This window comes from Lynx canadensis, chromosome C2, assembly GCF_007474595.2.
Source record: "Lynx canadensis isolate LIC74 chromosome C2, mLynCan4.pri.v2, whole genome shotgun sequence".
Lineage (NCBI taxonomy): Eukaryota > Metazoa > Chordata > Mammalia > Carnivora > Felidae > Lynx > Lynx canadensis.
The window spans coordinates 127,066,167-127,086,874 of record NC_044311.2 but is presented as its reverse complement, the minus strand read 5'-3'; the positions used below and the strand labels follow the sequence as shown (position 1 = coordinate 127,086,874).

The following is a 20,708-nucleotide window of genomic DNA, read 5'->3' as shown; positions in this document are numbered from 1 at the left end:
TTGTTTTTATGAGGTTGAGCTAAAAACCCCAAAGTGGGACATAATGGCTTTACAGACAGAAAGAAAATATTCTTTCTTCTTTTTTTTTAACTGTAAAAAGCCCACAAAACTCTTTTATAGAAAGCCCACAACAGAAACACTCCTCAAAAGGCACCTTTTTCTTCATAATAGCCTTAGAGGAGCCAGTGTTCAGAAAAGATGACAACTCCAAGTGTTGTTAATGTCAGACTCAGAAACAAGCTGTGGTTTAGGGCCCAAATCCCTGTTTACTCTATACCCTAGTCAAAACACAGGGGGAGGGATTCACCAGCAAAGTATGTTTTAAAGGTCATTGTCTCTCAAATTCCGCAATAAAGAATCTGTCCCTAAAAAGAAAAAAAAAAAAAGGGAGAGTTCTCGGATGAGACACAGTGAGAAATAATCGGTATGGCATCATGAAGAAAGGAGAACAGGGATCATGAAAATGAGAAACATCTGGATAATAGATACGAAGGAAGTGAAAGAACCATTTCTGCACAGCAGTTTAAGATGGGAGTCCGGCGTTCAAAACTTGTAGCCGTCGAATGTGGCATCCATTTGGGTTCAAATAACATCAAATAATAAATCTTTATCAGAATTGCAAAGGGCAGGTGCAACTCATTCATTCAACGACTATTTACTGAATGTTTGTTATGTCACAGGACTGAAGGAACAAAAGAAAGTGGCAAAAGTCCCTACTCTGTGGATGGGTTTTACATTTTAGAGGGAAACAGAATTCTCTTATTTTTGGGTTCAGAATTGTACAGACCCTTGAAAGCGCGCGGTCTGAAGGAATGGTAGATTTGTTTCCGTTTAAAGACAAAAGTTTTCGTGGTGATAGCTGTCATCTAATTAAAAGATTAGAAGGGCTCTGTGTTTGAAGACCCAGAGATTTCAGGCACATACTCTCCGTAATTTTAACAACTTAATTCAATTTCCTGTCACACTTACAGAGGTCCCATAGGCAAAACGATAACTTCTTTTAATTATGTTTGAAATAAAATATTTATATCATTATTTGAAGTCTATATTTAATGTGGACTACTCAAATAGATAATATTTTCTTCTAATATCAACATTATATTTCATAGGATATAAAAAAGCAACCACGACAAAAGCTTCTCCAAACCCTACCTTGGACAGTCAGAGTAGCTGATGCTTCTGCTTTTCCAACCATATTTTCTGCAACACAAGTATATGACCCCATGTCACCAGCCATCACCTTCCGAATTTTCAAGGTATGATCATCTCTGATTTCATATCTAGTGACATAACACAAAAAGCACAGTTAAGTGACCTTCTACTTGAAAATCCCATCATTTAGAAATATAACCCATCTAAGGCATCAAATAAACAACATGCAACGTTCCCTTCAGAAAATTTAAAAGTAAAGGTGGAATGTGGCATTCCTCTAAGCAAGCATGAAGATAGAAAGAACCTGTTTTCATATTTATGTTGGGTAAACAATTAAACTACTTTCTAAAAGAATATTTTGGGCAAAGTTGGCACTTATTCATTTATTTCCTCAAGCTACTGTCCCCAAACTAAAATTAACAGTGACTATTAGACAAATTCTTATTATAGGTCAGACTTTGTTTTATAGGTTTCATCTTTTAAAATTCTTACAATAATTATGTAAAGTATTATAAAGTATCATCTACATTTTGCAGATGAGAAACTGGAGGCACAGGAAAGTAAGGTAACCTGTCTTTGGTTCTCCGCTAGTTTAGTGGTAGAGTTGGTACCAGAACCCAGGCTCTTATTCTACAGTTCATTTGCCATGACTCATCTTCTCTCCCCCTCAATATTGGGTTTCTCTTGAAGTTTCACTTCAATACTTTTTTTACTCTACATAACATCATGAGTTATATCAGCAACTGTACTTTATATATTGATCAGCTGCACAAACATTCCTAATCCCTATTTCATTGAAGCTCTAAATTCATAATCCCAACTGACTAATAGCTCGACATCATATCCCACAGGTATCTCATATTTCATATGTTAAATACAAGTTTCTTTTCTTACCCCATTATATAAACCAACTCATCCTAATACAATCTACCTATATCTTCCTTCAACAGCTCTGTATCTAACAAATCATCAATTCATCAGTTTAGTCTAAGAAATTTCAGTCCATGGGGCACCTGGGTGGCTCAGTCGGTTGAGTGTCCGACCACGGCTCAGGTCACGATCTCATGGTTTGTGAGTTCGAGCCCCACATCGGGCTCTATGCTGACAGCTCGGAGCCTGGAGCCTGTTCCAGGTTCTGTCTCCCTTTCTCTCTGCCCCTCCCCCACTCACACTCTGTCTCTGTCTCTCTCAAAAATAAATAAACATTAAAAAAAATAAAAAAAAAAAGAAATTTCAGTCCACTATGGATCCCTGTCTGTAGCTCATGTTCCAGTTCGCAATCTAGATCCCTTATCTGGACAAAAACAACAAGGGTGACCCTGCCACTAGATTTTCCCTGTATTAATGTAACACCCATAGTACTAAAATATTATTTTCTTTAAAAAGTAATCCTGTTCAGGGCACCTGACTGGCTCAGTCAGTAGAGCATGTAATTCTTGATCTCAGTATTAAGTTGGAGGCCCACGTTGTGTGTAGAGATTACTCAAAAATAAAATCTTAAAAAAAAAAAAAAAAGGAATCCTGTTCATTCTAATCCCTTTGATTCATCACTGTGTATGCAATATGATTCAAAATTCTTCAGTCGATGATACAAAGCCCCTGATAATTTGGCCCCAGTGTCTCCAACCTGATATCCCGTAACTTCTTGCTACATGCCCTATGAACTAGTTATGCTAAACTTTCTACCCCTCAAAATGTGTGATGTTCTTTCTCAGATTTAAGTCTGTGTTGTAATGTCTCTTTTCCTGGAACACTCTTCTCTTTGGTCTTGCTTTTTAAATTTAGACATATTTTTCAAGACATTGCTTACATGTCACCTTCCTTCGAGAATTCTCTCCTGATTTCCTACTCCCACCGGTCTACATTTTAGGTGGCAAAGGGTTTGCTATGTTATTCTGTATCTATCCTTATAAATCTCCTTTGGGAGCTCCTGAAAAGCAGAAACTATGTCTAAGCCACTGTAACCCCAAAACCTACCAAAGACTCAACACATGTTTGCTGAATGAATGAACAGACAGCTTAAAAACAACACCCGAAAGCTTCATTTCACTGTCTCATTCCCTAAGGCTGCAAGTGTACCTCTGCTCTTAGCCAATTTAAAGACTTGACAGATATCAAGTCTGACTTCTACTATTCCCTGGTAGTGTTGTAGCTAAGAAAATAGACTCTTGCTCTTTAAATTGGTTCATACCTATATCTTTAATGTTGTACCTCCCTTCCCTTTCCTATCTACTCCCGTGCAAGAAATTACTATTAATTGTGCTCTGGTTGAACAGAAGAGAAGCCTGCTTAAAAAATATCACATTTTACAAGGGGTCCCTGGGCAGGGCAGGGTCAAGAATCTACAGTTCCTATGCGAAACCCTCAGAGGAAGCATGACACTCTCCTGCTTCTGGCCCCTGAACAAAAAGTCTAGAATAGACTAGTCTAATGGCGTATATGCAAGTGCTGGTCTGATGAGAACCACAGAAATTCTGAATGGATGAATTGTTCCGCTAACTTCTGATCAGTACCTGGATTTGGGCAGTTCTCCATCATCTTTCCTCCATCGTACCGTAGGTACAGGGTCACCTCGGGCCTCACATTTAAATTCCGCACTGTCGTCCACAGTTACCGCCAAGTTACTAGGTCTCTTTACAAACGATGGTCTCTCTAAAATTAGAAAAAGCCATCTCAAGATCAAATAAAGAGAAACAAACTAAAAAACCATCTTAGATGTTCAGTGAAGACGTGTATAATTTGAAATATTATTTACAAAATTATTCCACATAGTCCCCTTCTTCTAGAAGCCCCTCCCTAGGTTTAGGGTTTTCTCCCCCTTTTCCTCCCATGTCTTGGGGACTTTATCTCAGGCTGCTTTACTCATGTCTTCTCTCCTCTCCCAGCCACCCAAAATATTGGTCTACCTTCTAAAGAAGGTCATTTCTTTCTCCCTGTATAAAGATGCTGCAAAGTGGCAAGAGATCTACTGTACAGCGAGGAGATGAGATAAAATTTCACTTACCCAAAACCGTTAGCTCAGCCACTTCACTCTCCCGTTCCCCAACCATGTTGGTACCAACACAAACGTATTTGCCAGCATCACTTTTGCGGGTGTAAGTGATCATGAGCTTTCCTCCTCGAATCTTAAAAAAAAAAAGTTGTACATGAATACCATTAACATGACTTTAGCCATGTTTACAAGACAGATATCAAAAAGCTTATGTGCAGCATTTGCTATATTTATAGGTAGTAACTTTAGGCAGAATGTGTACCAAATGTACAGTAGAAAAGGGGCAAAACATGTCTACTTACCTACATCTTCTTACACAGTTATTACATTCCATATAACAAGAAATTTGTTTATCCCAAGTGGCCAAGTTCTTTCATATTATTTGGTTAAATGAAAACCGAAAAATTCTATGAGTAATTTGGTTAGCAAGTAGGAAAAAAAAAAGGAAATTCTTAACACCATATATGAGTGTAATTAATATGTAAATACATATTAGCTACAATTGATTTCAAGGAAGCATATTCTGGTACTAGAAGATGTGGAAATAAAAATGACCCTAATTACTTAATTTGTTAGAGTTGTTTTAAAGGAACATATCTTTAAAGATTCAAAACACCACAGAAACTGATGTGTTCTAAAAAAAAATAATGTATGTGTTTCTGCTGCCCAAGGAATTTCTTGGGGACTTAGGAGGCAGAGACTGAACAGATCCCAATAAATCATCTGGAAAGTCATTTGGACACACTCTTGAACATTTAATTATTTGAAGAAGAATTAATTACAAATGTAAGCAGACTTCCAGTACAATAAATAGGCTGAAGTTAACCATGAATTAAGAGCGGGATGCGGAAATTGAACTATCTTTACTTAATTTAATATGCTTTTGGTGGAGAGTTGGGTTCAATTACCCATGAATATCTCTAATTCTCTGAACCTTAGAAAGGTTTTGTCAGGGATAACTTCTAGAATGTTTCTTCATGCAGGTTTTAACCTCAACCTCACAGTTATTCTGTACAGAGTAATGAAGAAAGAAAGAAAGAAAGAAAGAAAGAAAGAAAGAAAGAAAGAAAGAAAGAAAGAAAGAAAAGGAAGGAAGGAGAAAAGAAAGAAAAGAAAGAAAGAAAAAGAGAAAGAGAAAGATTAAGAGATACAAAACAGAAGGCAGGAAAGGACTACTCAAACATAATTTTTTGTTTTAATCATAAACGTGGAGTTTATTGAAACCACTAGTTTACAAAGGTGGGGTCATACTGTTTTGCAGTATTTTAATTGCTTAGTTTCAATCCAGATACCCAAACTAGACATTGCATCCAAGTCTTTATATATTAGGACAAATCCAATATTAACAGTGCAGTTTTAATTTCTGTGGCTTTAGAACTTAATATTTTTTCAGTCGTTTTTTTTTTTAAACAATAATCATGATTCTCTCGGTACCATTACAAAAACCACACAGGGACTTTTCTCTGCATTGTTCATGACTCTGTCCCTCATACCTAGAATAATGCCTCACTCAGGTGATTTTTGTTGAATACAAACTACTTTTATAGACAAAATCTAGCCTGTTATTCAATGAAGCATTTCTATAAAGGTTTACAGCAGTTACAAGATGTGTTAATATATACTGTTTTCATATATACTTACCTAAATTTCAGACAGAATAATACAAAGAAATAAATGTCACACAAAAACAAACAAATCTTTCAAGAGTTAACTACTATCGTAACTTTGTATGCATTCTTCTTTTGGCTCTCTCTCACACACAATAGATAGATATAGATTAGATACAGATACAGATGTACAGATATAGATAGATATAAAGATCTACATCTACCCACACACTTTCATTAAAGTAAGATCACGTGGTATATGCTCTTCTGTATGCATTTCCAACTCAATAATATGTTGAGAATATTTTGCATTTTAAATGTTGAAGATCATGTATACAGATCCTCCCCATTAACTTCAATGACAAAATAGTATTCCACTGTGCACAGGATTCCTTTACACATAATATTCCATCATATAGATTTATCATATTTTACCAAACTATTCCCCTACTGATAGATGTTTAAGATAATTCATTTTCCCTCTTCTAAATCAGCATTCTTTTGCATATATCTTTTCTCACATGTGCAATTATCTCCTTAGAAGAACTCAAAGTGTGATTCTTAATTCAAATGTATTCCCAACCTGCAGGCTATTGGTTCACAGTGCTATTTTATGTTTTATAAAGTGGCTTTTGTGTGCATATATCATTTAAATTTGGTCTTTCTCATACCCCTGCTGTGAGGCTGTAAGGGCAAGTGTTATAATAACTTCATTTTTCACTTAAGGAACCAGCAGCTCAGAAAGTATAACCTCTTTTCCTGTATACCTGCACTATGCCCATCATCACAGTATGTTTTAATTTTGCATTTAAACGCCAGATTTCCTCCCTGACTGTGAACTCTGAGGCAGAGAAGCATATCTAATTTGTCTTTATAGCCCCAAGGACCTGTCACAATATCTAGCAAATAATAAAAAAAAAAATTGTGAGAGGAAAGTGACTTGCCCAATGTCACTTAGCAAGTTGGAACAGATATTCCCCAAGAGATATGTCTTTGGCTACATGAGATGTACAAATGACAGGAAACACACAGCCCACAGCACGGTTATAATTGCTATTTAATAAACTTGAATTTAATAAACTTCATTTCTTGAGGTTCAGAAAATTCAGATCCATACTATTAAGATGTACTGTAACCTTTTGTCATGTACTTATTTTGCAACACCTCACCTAAACATTTCTAAAACCTTGAGGAAACAAAATCATTCCTGCAAAAATGAAGGTAACACATTCTATTCCTGATAGGAAAGTTAAATGATCTGATGAGTGGTCCTTAGATGTTCCTTTACTGGTTCTTTAATTTTGGACAAGATACTGAGCCTCTTATGTCTCAGAATCTAACCTTAAATGTTTCTGCATATTTAGGTAGTCAGTTCATTTCTGAAGGGATTGTACATTAATAAGTAAAAATTATAGCAAAATAAGAGGAAGTAAACTCTTAAAATGCTGTAAGTGTTCCTTTTGCTTTAAAAGCCAGTGAATTATATGTACAATAAAATATAAGGCTTTAAGGATAATTTTAAAATACACTCAAACGTGGAAATAAATGAAAGTCAAAGAATGATAAAGTATAAATAATTTTCAACGGTACAGACATTTTTACAGTTTCAGTATAATATAGTACTAATTTACTTTTACAAATCTTAAATACTTGGGAATTTAGAGTTTTAAATCAACTTGCTAATCCACATGTGGGGTACCAATTAACATTATATATTGCAGCCCAACGTTGTTATATTTTGAAAGAATCCCTATACATGGAGAAGAAGGGAAATTTAGTTAACATGAGTTATGAGAGGAGATTCTCATAACTGCCAGGAGATTCTCAAGGAAAAAATTCCAACCTTGCAGTAAATGGGAGGAAACAATAACTTAGGTGAACTACAAATTCAAAGAAAGCCATCAAGTCCTGAAGAATGTGTTGTTCACATCCCATTCCTATAGCTCTAGCTGTACCCGTGACCTTGAACAACATGGGTTTGAGCTGTGTGGGTCCACTTCAACGCAGATTTTGGTATATTTATGGTATAGTACTATAAATGTATTTTCTCTTCCTTATGATTTTCTTAATAACATTTTTTTTCTCTAGCTTACGTTATTGTAAGAATTCAGTATAAAGTACACATAACATACAAAATATGTGTGTTTATGTTACCTGTAAGGCATCGGTCAACAGTGCGCTATCAACAATTAAGTTTTTGGGGAATCAAGAGTTACACACAGATTTTTGACTGTGCAGGGAGGGGGTAGACACCCCTAACGTCTGTGGTGTTCAAGATTCAAGTGTTTATCACACTTGGCTCAATCTTCAAAAACTTTTCTAAATTCATTGACCAGGAGACTTATGTTTTGGAAACACAAGGCTATGTTTCTTTACTAAATATAAAAAGAAAAACTGCTCCTGTTCTATAAAATTTTATTTTACAAATTGCTTTGCTAAACCATATATACTGTTCAAATACAAAATACCTCACCAGGCATTTTACAAAATATTTTCTCTGTCCTTTGTAAGTAAATACTTACTGGTAGTATGGACCACTATGACATGTATTTCTACAAGAAGTGTTTTCAAATGAATTAGGTGTCTTGAGAAGCTTTTTCATTAGAATCATAATATGACCAAAAGCATACATTTATCATATCTGTTTATTTATATATAATTTCTGTACCAAAAAACACTAAAGTAACTGAGGCCTGAAAATAAAATATGAACCTCACAACGCATTTTTTGATGAGAAATATATATTTTTTTTCTTGAATAACAGCATAGATATTAATCCTCCATGGCTACATGAAGTCAACTAAATTGCATCTTCTCCCCCACCTCCCAGTGGTATTCTTTACCAACTCTATCTGGTTGGAACCAACTCAAAATGAAAATATATGCAAAACGTAAAAAAAAATTTTCTAAAGCACAGGTGATCTTTCAAATTGATCAAAAGTAGATATATCCACATAGGAAAGCAAAGTGAGCATGGGAACTGGAATCACCGTCTCTAGGTACATGTGAGGTCAGGCAAGGTATCACTCCTCTGTACCTGTTTTTCATTTCTAAATTGGGCATACTCTTTTTTTTTTTTAATTTAAAAAAAAATTTTTTTTTCAACGTTTATTTATTTTTGGGACAGAGAGAGACAAAGCATGAATGGGGGAGGGGCAGAGAGAGAGGGAGACACAGAATCGGAAACAGGCTCCAGGCTCTGAGCCAGCAGCCCAGAGCCTGACGCGGGGCTCGAACTCACGGACCGCGACATCGTGACCTGGCTGAAGTCGGACGCTTAACCGACTGCGCCACCCAGGCGCCCCTAATTTTTTTTTTTAACGTTTATTTATTTTTGAGACAGAGAGAGACACAGCATGAACGGGGGAGGGGTAGAAAGAGAGGGAGACACAGAGTCGGAAGCAAGCTCCAGGCTCTGAGCCATCAGCCCAGAGCCCGACGCGGGGCTCGAACTCGCAGACCACGAGGTCGTGACCTGAGCCGAAGTCGGACGCTTAACCGACTGAGCCACCCAGGCGCCCCTAAATTGGGCATACTCTTAACATACACCTCCAAGGATATTGAGATGAATCATATAAAGTACTCAGAAAAATGTTTGCACATTATTTTGTGTTATACTTAGGGATTTAATGATTAAAACAGAGATTTGTCTAATCAAAATGAATCTTCCCTTGTAAGACTACATCCAGAAGCTTTTTATTAAAATTAATTAGTGACACATCTTCCATTGCTTTTGTCAGAAAAATGTTTGTTCGCATCAACATAGCAAAGCCTTAGAAGCAAGAAATTCTCTGGCCAATCATGCCTTTCTTATTTCCTCCAAACCAGTGATTCTTCATAAGGGCAGTCACCTACCTTCTCCCAGGAAATATGTGGGCATGTCTGAAGATATTTGTGGTTGTCACGACTGAGACAGGGGAAAGGTGGTGCTATTACCCCCTGGAGGGTAAAGTCTCCTACAAGGCACAGAGGAGTCCTCCACAAATAAGGACGTATCACAGCCAAGATGTCAGCAGTGCTGATGCTGAGAAATTTTGTTCTAAAGGCTTGGCTCTGGCCTAAAGGTAAATGCTGGATTAAAATGACAGGAGGGAGGGGTAGTTAAAATTAGACAAAATAGTAAGTGTTTATTCTAGGGGCACCTAGGTGGCTCAGTCCGTTAAGTGTCCAACTTCAGCTTAGGTCATGATCTTGCAGTTCATGAATTCAGTCCCCACATTGGGCTCTGTGCTGACAGTTTGGAGCCTAGAGCCTGCTTCAGATTCTGTATGTGTGTCGCTCTCTCTTCCCCTCCTTCACTCATGCTCTCTCTCAAAGAAAATAAATAGAAAAGAAAGAAAACATTAAGAAAATGTGTTTTCTATTCGGGAAATCATTGCTGCGACTTCTGAGATTAGTATAAATACCCCCTCACACCTTCTACCTTATTAGTAAGATAATTTCATTATGAAATACTACATTCCTTTCTATACTTACCGACAATAATGGTTAAGGGTCCCAAAACAGACATTACAACCTAAATGGAAAACTAAACAAGCCTCAAGAAACCTTGAAGAAACTTACATCCTTAGAGATGTGAGAGATGCAAACCGACAAAAGGGAAGGAAGAAACAACAAAATGCAGCAAACAGAGAAATAAAAAATAATAATGATGATGATGATGAAAACGGTAGTCCTCAATTTCTATAAATTCAAATTGATTTTGGCATTATGTCAATGGCTGAATTGAAACAGAGCTAAGCAAAAGCCATCCTTTTATTCTCAATGGTCACAACTGTAGATGACATGGTGGCCTGTTTTATTCAATAAACAGAAGAACAGAAAAAACATAGTACAATAACTGATCAAATATAACACACGAGCTCTCAAGCAGTACAGTACCTCTTTTAACAATCACCATTTTATGTTGAGTCATACAATGATACTGATTGTAACGAGTGGCTTTATACGTTCTAAATCTTAGTGCCCCTTTGCAAACCAAAAATTGACATTTCCTCTCTATGCAGAAAGGAAAAATATGTCTAACACACACAGAACACTATAAATATGAAAACAGCCATATTTAGAATGAGCTAAGAAATATTTCTTGGCAGGTCTCTTCCAGCAACTGGATCTGACAGGCAAATTGTAAACCTATCAAAAAGGAGTTTGTATAATGAACAGACACAATGTTACACACTGCACTGCTGAAACACTTCTTCAATTAACATAATCCGGTGGTGCAGAGGCTGAACGTGGTAAGCCTTCAGACAATATGCTGGCATCCAGCCTACGTCAAAAATCTAAGGCAGAGGTCCTACTTCCTCATTACCATATACCTTACCAGACCACAGTGGTAACCACATTAGAAACCCACATTTCCATAAGCTCTAGACAGTGCTTACAAGGGGGCCTCAGCTATCTACATACCTGATAAAAGCAAAACAAAACAAAAGTCCCAGTGGACTTGCCTCCCTTTTGGGAAGGAGACAGAGGAGGAAGAAAAAGAAGAAAGTGGTAAGGAATTTTAAAGTTTTAAATATCTTCACACTTTATAGTTTTCTTCAGAATAGCCTCAGATGGTTTTTTTTAAATGTTTCAGAGACATAAGGTAAAGGACACATCAATGTATTTGATATATATCAATGTATTTGATATCAATGTATGATTTGATTCTTGTAAACTAGCATTTTCCCTAAAGAAATAATACATGGTCATTTTCCTTAGGGGTATAAAAAGCTTTCTCTCCTACTACTTAAAGATTTCTTCGAAGCTGTTGAAAATCTCTTTCTAGAATGTTTTCATCTTTACTAGACTGTTTACTAAATACTGACATAGTATAGACAAGTCAGGTATAAGGTGTAAGGTCTACCTTTTTAACCAAAAAAAGAATCATTTTATATTCCTGGTAAGCATGAAAAGATCAGAATCAGAACTTCAATAAGACTTCTTATTTCCAGAATACAAGAAGAAAATCTGATTATTTTTGTACACATTGAAGCATGTTTTCTTTAAAAAGGTAAATTAAGCCTTTTGACTGGTTATTCAATGAAGTATACAGCTTACCCTGCAATCAGTACTTAAAATCAGACATAAAGATGAACTTAAAATGAACTCCTTGGTATGTCTTCATTTTCCACCCTAAAGCAAGTCAGATGATTTGCAGTATCTGTTACAGAGGAATTTTTTTTTTCAGGCATCACCCCACAACGTTAGCCATACACCTCTAGGTTAACATACTAAACCAACTGGGGCTAATTAACTAGTTTGGCTACATGAAATCTTTTCTGCTTTTAATTATATTAACTTAATGTGACTTGAAGTCAGCAGACCCAAAATGAAACCACTAATTATATTAAGGGCTTCAAAGATGATTTCAAATTGCTAACCACCAAACTGTCATATAATTTATCTCATTTCCTTTAATGGATTTTGCATTTAAAATCTGTGTTCCTTACTAGAAATACTATTTTCAAAATACATCATAATAATGGATTACAAGAATAATGATTTAGAATGCTAAATGAGAAATATGTTCAAATAATACATATAAGACATACACAGGTGTCATTATACCAATGAGATATTGTGCAGTATGAATGTTTACAAATTTCAGAAAGATTTAAAGGCTTGGAAATATTCATTTACAGTAGTAAAGGCTTGATAAGCAGCGTTAACATGAGTGAAATAATAACCTGGGTTTGGAAATAATTTTTTTTGAAAAATTTGATTCTTTGCCACTGTTGTGATACTATTTTTGCAAAGTAAATGAGAGGAGAGGTTTTGAATTATAGTCTAGTATATATCATCCTTAAACAATGTATTACTAACTCTCTTTGGGCAGAATATCTCTTCTTAGTAATGTTGTCAATTCTGCCTGGATCTTTGACCCACAGAATAGATATCAAGCTGTTGTGAACTAGAGGAGAAGTACTTTGCATGGGCTTAAGACTTCTTAATGACAATGAGATGCAGGTACCCCAGATGGCCAGTCATCGCCCCCAGACATTCTCCTTGGTGAAAGAAACTGCAGGGCAGTTTTGGATGGTCCCTAAGGACTCCTTTCAACAGAGACATGTAGAGAAGAGAAGAGTCACAATAACAGCTTTTATTTATTTATTTTTTTCAAATTTAGCATTAATTCAACAACGACAACAAAAATAAACCAAAAAAAGATATCTGACTTGAGCAGGGAGACAAAGGAATACCCACTACTTTCCAATCTGGCTGCAAAAGTGGTATCGATCCTGAATGTAAACGCTACAGATTAAAGCATCCATGTTTTCTAATACGCTACAGTAGCATCTTTCAAAAACAACCTTGTTTTATTGCATTCTAAATTAAGCAAAAAAAAAAAAAGACTGGTGGTAGTGGGGTTATATACATGAATGATGGACAAAGGATTGGATAAACTACATGTCTCATAGCAATCTAAAAAATTACAAGTAAAAGATAATTCACATAATTCAGACTTTACACAATAACAAAGAAATTAGCAGTATTTCTTAGTTGGTGATATTTCTTACACCTCCAGGTAAGTAGTTCAGTAAGAACAGTTAGGGAAAAAAAAGCCATGTTTAGAATGAAATAATTTCATGATTTTATTAATTATGCTTTAACATCATATAGAGGTACTTTATATTTCTCAATATACGCATTAATAATTGTGTTCTTGTTTCACTCTTTGGAATCTAAATTTTAACATAGTTGGTAATCAGATACAAATTTAAATTTCTGATCAATTTCCACTATCAACAATCACTGATATAAAACAATTTCTATTTCTCTAGTCACCATAAACACTTTTCTTAAGTATATGAATACATTTCAAGAAAATATTTGTTTATTCTATTTATTTCTACTACTCCTGTGGTGCAAAAAATAAAGCTTTTTAAAATATCATGTATTCATGACAGCATGGTTTCATAGTGAAGTCCCAAACATAAGTTTGATTTTAAATAAATATATAAACAACAAACCAGGGTCAGCCAAATCACACTTCTTCCTGGGTAACAAAGTTTATATACTCCTCCTACGTTTCCTAAAGGCTACTATCTGTCAATCATTTTCTGCAAAACGTTCACCTCTCCCTATTCCTTTATCATTTTGGTTCACAGAGACCTGAGAGAGAGAGACAGAGAGACAGAGAGACAGAGAGAGAAGGAAAGAAAGAGAAGGAGGAGAAGGAAGGGAAAAAATGCACTGTTCTAAATATTCCCCACACAAGTCTCTTGATTAGATGTGACCTGCTTTCATGATGCACATGCAAAAGTTGTTAGGTAAAGCTACCATGTACTCATTACCAGTTCAGCATGGACTCGTGACACAGTGAGAGCGGCTGTATCCCAGAAACTGGGAAACTGAGTTTTAAACTGTGACAAACAGATTATAGAGTAGTATTTACAATTTTTTTTTCTTTTTTTTTTTTTTTTTTTTTTTTTTTTTTTACTGGAGATTATTTTAAAAATCAATTCGGTCAGATTTTAATCACATGGTAAAAAGTTTTCACCTGGATATTACTAATCCATTGACTCATCCATTCTTATGCCAAGCCCATTTCCTGTTCTACAGCCTACTCAAATTATAAATAATGTCCATGGGATTTGCACCAAAAAAAACATCTTACATAACAAAAAGATGCCTGGGTAAGTACATATTCATTAGCAAAAAATATGAAAATGACAAACCGAAAGCAATCAAATGACACTTTGCCTTTTTCTTGCTGACATTAAAAGGGACAGCATGCCAAGGGGAAAACCATAACTTGTGGGTCTTTCAACTGTTCTCTCAGGAGAAGAGAGAGGGAAAAAAATAGGCAATTAGGATCTCTCTACTGGTGTCCCATATTTGCTTAGGCTACATGCATAGAAGAGAACATGATCCAATTTCATTTGTTTGCTGGTACACTTCACAACACCATTGAAAAACCCACATGATTTCGGCCAGGAGTTTAAACACACTGGGTCATCAGAGGGAGGCAACAAGAGACTCCTGCAGAAAAAGCAATTATCCCAGTGGGAACACGTGGCTCTACCCAGCTTGGGGAGCTGCCAGCTGAGAACACAGGCCTGAGAGAATCACTGCCTAGGACTATGGCAGCTGCATCTCTCTGTTATTTGCAGTTCTCCTACTGAACGTTTCATTTCTCCCTCACGGCAACTTACAAATCGGTAGTTGGCGGTGTGCTGCCGCAGAAGCACACCTATGATAATCTGATTATAGACTAGCTCGGGAAGAGCCGTATCGTTAATTGCAGGCAAGTGGGAACCATCCTACAGAGCGACACAGTTAAGTCCCAGGGAGAGGACGATTTTCTCTGTGAAGGTATAAATTGTGACCTTTCTGTCTATCTAGTTTATATCACCAGAGGACCTTTCTGTGAATCCTCATTTTAACAAGGGATAACAGAAAAAAAAAAACACAGTCTCCTTAAAACGCACCTATTTCTCTCAACCGTGTCTCAAAGTCAACGCGAAGACCTGGGTTTGGCATTTTCTGTTCGAGGCCCATTTTCTTGAGCCAGTCACCGTTATGTAGCCTAAAGCAACCAACCGAGAAGGCCCCCTTGAATTTATTGTATTTCAAACCAGGGGCAGACAACTGCTTAGTGCTGGTGAGATGGAGAGCAGATAAACAGCGAAGGCTTTTAGCTGATTCCCCAGGTGTCCGCTTCCCCAGTTATTAAGATCAGAACCCAAAAGTCAGTCCTGTAGCAAGGAGATAATATAAAGAGTGGTTTTGGGAGAGAATAGACTTTTCTAGCTATCTGCTAAAAGTAAGAAAGTTGATTGATTTTTACCTCCATGAAAATTATAGGTGTTACACGGTAGTATTCTGTATGCATATGAAAAATTAATTTAGCTCACAGCTGTTAAAGTTAATGTATTAGTTCCTTCACAGTTCTCATGAAACAATGCCCTGCTGTTTTAAAGGTAAAAACACAATCTTATGGGCAATTTTCACTTTTCTACAAAACCAGGTTTGCTTTTTATCACCTTGTCCAACCATCTGGCTATAATTCTGAATTTACATACAGTCGCTGTTAGGAGAGCCTGAAATAAAAATCTATGGAGGAATTATGACCATACTCTGGAAATAAAGATGACAAATGCTCACAGTATTTGAGGGCAGAAAAAGCTCATTTTCAAACACTTGGCTCTTACGAGTTACAAGTGCACCAGCTGAAAATACTTTTCAAACAGTAAATCCATTTGTGTCTCCATAAGTTCTTATGCTTAGTTCTTCTCTATAGTTTTGGTTCAGTGTGAGAATTGCCCTCACCACCAAATGCCTTGCTAAGATAATGCCTTTTCCAGAGACCATATAATATGGTTACTCTTGAAATTTAAATTCACTTATATTCTGAAGAAGATACATAACGATGGCAGAAAAAAAATCAAATCAATGTTGAGTATGCAAGGGATTCTCTGATTCAGAAATTCAGAATGACTTTATGGAAATTAAGTAAGGAGAATTACTTTATGGAAACACTTGTAATTTGAAAAAAAATAAAAAGTAATATAAGCATTTAATACTATTTATTAAGGTTCTCTACAAGTATGAACATCCCTAAAAGTAGATACAAATCGAAGTAAACACCCATTCCCATTCTGTGGTATTTTAATCCCAAGGAGTTAAAGGAGAGCAAGAGAAGACTTGCAAAAGACAAGCTTAATTGATTAATCAGGAGTCAGGGCTCATCAGACCAGAGTCAGAGATTCAATAGCCATATGGCCAGTGCTTCATTCCTTTTTATTGATCACAAGACTATGCCAGAACCTAGCTACATTATTTGGCAAATGTGTGGCTCCTTTCATAAGGGACACGTGATAAGATAGAAATAATAACCCTCTTCTCCACCACACTACTCATGTTAAAACAAATGAAAATATATCTAAGTACTACTAAGAAAGCAAATAGGGTAATTTACACATGCGAGGAAGACGATAAAATCCTGAGGAAAAATGGTTTGAGGCTAGAGCTTTAAAGGAACTATCTTTGATGGTCTACATTAAGCTTCAGAACTACCCACACACATTTCTCACTATTTCCTGAGAACTAATGATTCACTCATGGACAACAAAAGAAATAAAAACAAATGCATCCTGACCCCTTATATTTCTGTAGTTATCTGTGAAAAAGAAATTAAAGAGGAAATGGTGGATCTGAAAAGTACTTCAAAAATCATTTGGACTGTTTAGGACAATCTTTCTCAGATATTAAAGGTTCAGTTCCCTGTCCAAGACAAAAGCTTACCGAACAGAAAATCTAGGGCAGAAAGTATTAACAGTGTTACCAATCTCAGTGTTTTGAAGTGCTCCTGACCCTAAGTCTACAAGTCTTGTCTGAACTTTGAGTTGAAATTCAGATTTTTGGAAATCCTAGGTTGCATCCATAAAAACCTAAGTAGAAAATTCCAGCATTAAGTGTTGGGAAAGGTGCTTATAGAAGGGATGTCAGTCAGTGGGAAGATCAAGGAACAAGATAAAGTCAATTAAACAAACAAACAAACAAACTTTATCCCATGTTCCTTGCCTCTCTTCCACATGGAATATAAGTTCTATAATGGCAAAGAGCTTATCATATGTTTAGCAGATAGCTCAACACCTACATAGAAGACAAAATACCAGATTTTTCAAGATCTAAGAAATCAGATACATAGAATTCCTTGATTTCATTCATCACTTCTTCAGAAAAAGCCTTGGTATTTTAGAATTTATGTTAGAAGCACATCATTTTACACTGCCTTACAGAGAACAAATTCAAATTCTGATGTCTTAATATCAAGGTAATAAATAAATTTAAATTCTCTGATGATCCAACAGTTTGAAAGGACTTAACCACAAAAACCTAACACCTGAAAAAATTAAGTCCTAAGTGTAAAATGCCCTTGATGGTTTTCTCCAAAAACACTTGAAAACTGTATCAGGGAATCTATGGTACATTTCGTAAGTGCACCAATGTATTTAAACAGCAATCTGGATTATTATTGTTGTATTTAATGAAAATCAGCACATGTCAACATGTGCTACATACATGACACTGTCACATCCATCATCTTTCGTTTTTACAAGAGTCTTACAAGGGGAAGTATATTTTCCCATTTGGGGACACTGAGAATATCAGAAACACGCTCCAGTTTTGCAAGTGCATTGGAGCTCATTCTCCGCAGACCCAAGATAAAGCTTATATAGAGTTCTTCCTTTTGAACAAAAGCAGGAACTCATATTTTCTTTGCATCCCACACCACAAACCACAAATTAGCAATATCCTACAAATGTATATATCCCAAGACTCAAGGGCGTGGCAAAGAAATAGGTGCTATTGGTGGACCTCCCTGAGAGTGCTAGCTTGATAGACCTCCTTCCCATCTCCATATTTAAGCCTGACTGATCTGGATATCCAACCTAATTGCCATTAATCCGTCTAGCTGCCAGTGGAAAAATGTGCATGTTTACACTTGACATATGCATGTGTTCTTTGCAAGTAAAGTGGAGTTAGGTAAATATTTTATAGTAGTTTCTATACAGAGGAATGGTTCTTCTTTTTCCATATAAACATGCACTTCGTATCATGGAATGTTTATAATTTAAACAGAATGTTTATAAGCTTCCCTAATAAAGATGGGGAAACCTGACATGATCTTTTATAAGCATGATGCATGGGGCACTATAGTGATGTAATAATGTCTTGGTGAAAGAAGAGTGACACTGTGAATGTTAGAAGACCAAGAAACATAAAATAATGGATTCCTGAGCAAATTACACATTATCCACTCAAGGAGACAATTTTCCATTATTTTCAACCAGTTTTATACATATTGAGATCAACTGCTCTTGAAATTTTCCCATACAAGATGATGCTCTTAAAGGTGACTTAAATATGAGCCTCTGTCTACTGTGACCAGCCTTTAAAGCTTCGTGATCACCTACATTTATAAGATTTAAGAAGAGAAAACCTATGCCATCTGTTAGTAATTTTGTTAATGCACACCAGATTATTTTACAAGTGTACTATTTATCATATTATCAAATTCTTTGAGTTTAAGGAGATAAAAATTGAAGTAGTCAGATGTTACCAATAGAATGTTAGTACTTTTAAAGCAACTATCCTTTAAACAAAAGAAATGCAAAATCAGCATTAGTTTAGAAATCAGCCTCAGCATAAAATCTGGGATTATTTTTTGAGAGAATGTCTTTAAATAAAAGTGATAATATGGACAAGATTGAGAAATAAAGTCAATCTTAGCCAATTACAAATAATGAAAAAGAAATCCCAACCGCCTTTAAAGTGGTCAGATTAAAAACAATTTAAAACTTAAAGGCTTAACATAATGTCTTTGATTTCTGCATCTTGGACCATGTTTTAAGGAAAGAATGCCTTGTACAATCAAGTGCACTTCTGAATCTACTACTTTGCTTCTAAGATTACAATTCATCCTGCCTATGGTAAACAGAAAACAAGTGAAGGCTTGGTCATCGTAAGCAAGCACAACATTTACAAGCAATTAGAAAAGTCAACTTTTTTTTTAAAATAGAGAATTTACCAGAAAGTATTCTGTTATGATTTAAATGTTTTCCAAATTACAGGTAAGATCTGTAAGCAATGCCTTAAGATTAATTTTAAAACTGTATTTTTAGAGAAGCATTTCATCTGTGCTTAACAGAACATCAAAAATGAAATAAACTGGTTAGAGCACCATCCTTGAAACCACAGATTATACCTTTAATTTGGCTAATGACTTTAACTCATAATTAAACAAAATGCTCCCAGACAGTAGTGAAATTTCACTAGTCTTTGGCTATTTGGAGGAATATAATGGCCTGATCAAATATATCAAAGTCTCAGAAAATGAAGAAACACAGCTGCTTGAGTGAGCATATATTATAAGGGGAACAAAAGGGTGAGGGAGGAGGAAGCAACGTTTGTAAGTCTGCTTTCTCTATTAGTATACCAAACTAATCGGAAATTCTTATTATAGGCTTTGTCATCTGACCATGTGTATTCATTTTGTAGGGTTATAATACTTCTGGTTAATATACTGTATTGATAATTACTTTGAATTATGGGGTACAACTTTTTTTTTAGCCGATTATTGAAATTTCTGAGGCACTTCATTTTGGAAGGTCTACTCCGACTGAAGTATCATGGATGCTAATCAGCGGCATACATCCACATTAGGTTTCAGCCCAGTGAATTTCAGGAGTTGGCAGAATTCCATATGGAAGGAGGCTTGGGCAGATCTGCTAGGTACTCCTCTATGTCTTCTAATGTTGCTTTGGCTAAAACTAACATTTGGGTGGGATTAGATTTTTGAAAAATATTCTAAACTCTTTTTAAGGAAGTCTGTTTGGAAAAAAAAAATCAGAAGGCCAGAACCATCTCAGGAGGTTTAAAAGAGTTCTGACAAATAGCATGCAACAAAAAACAGGATAAAACATCAACGTTGCACAATGACAAAATTGTTCAAGACTATTCTGATTTTTCACATATGTTAGGATTTGTACTCATAGGGACGTTCATTACATTACTTAGAGGAAACTTGAAAATTTTATAGTATATTATTTCCTGTTTCCTGAACCAAAGACTATTTGTTGACGTAGGAAACACATTGTCTGGCAATCTTTAGCCTCTGCTACATTATCTCTGCATCTTATCCTACTTGTACCTTCTCTGTAGTACTGGAATGAGTTTACACATACATATGAGGAATTTTTTTTAATGTTTATTTATTTTTGAAAGAGAGAGACAGAGTACAAGTGGGAGAAGGGCAGAGAGAGAGGGAGATACAGAATTGGAAACAGGCTCCAAGCTCTGAGCTGTCAGCACAAAGCCCGATGTGGGGCTTGAACTCACAAGCCCTGAAATCATGACCTGAGCTGAAGTTGGATCCTTAAGCAACTGAGACACACAGGCACCCGTGTATGAAGAATTTATTAGGAATTACAACTAGGTGTCTCAAGGGATCCAGACAAAAA

The 20,708-nt window shown here is 35.9% G+C and overlaps 1 protein-coding gene across 5 annotated transcripts in view; it reads right to left on the bottom strand.

Annotated features, from left to right (window-relative positions):
• ROBO1 (roundabout guidance receptor 1) overlaps window positions 1–20,708 on the bottom strand; it is a 408,648-nt gene that overhangs the window by 111,593 nt on the left and 276,347 nt on the right. For all 5 annotated transcript variants that reach the window (XM_030330082.2, XM_030330085.2, XM_030330084.2 and 2 more), the window contains exons 4-6: window positions 4,157–4,277; window positions 3,666–3,804; window positions 1,153–1,280 (exon numbers count right to left, since the gene is read on the bottom strand). In XM_030330082.2, coding sequence (XP_030185942.1) covers window positions 1,153–1,280; window positions 3,666–3,804; window positions 4,157–4,277 — 388 coding nt within the window. The remainder of the gene's footprint in view (window positions 1–1,152; window positions 1,281–3,665; window positions 3,805–4,156; window positions 4,278–20,708) is intronic.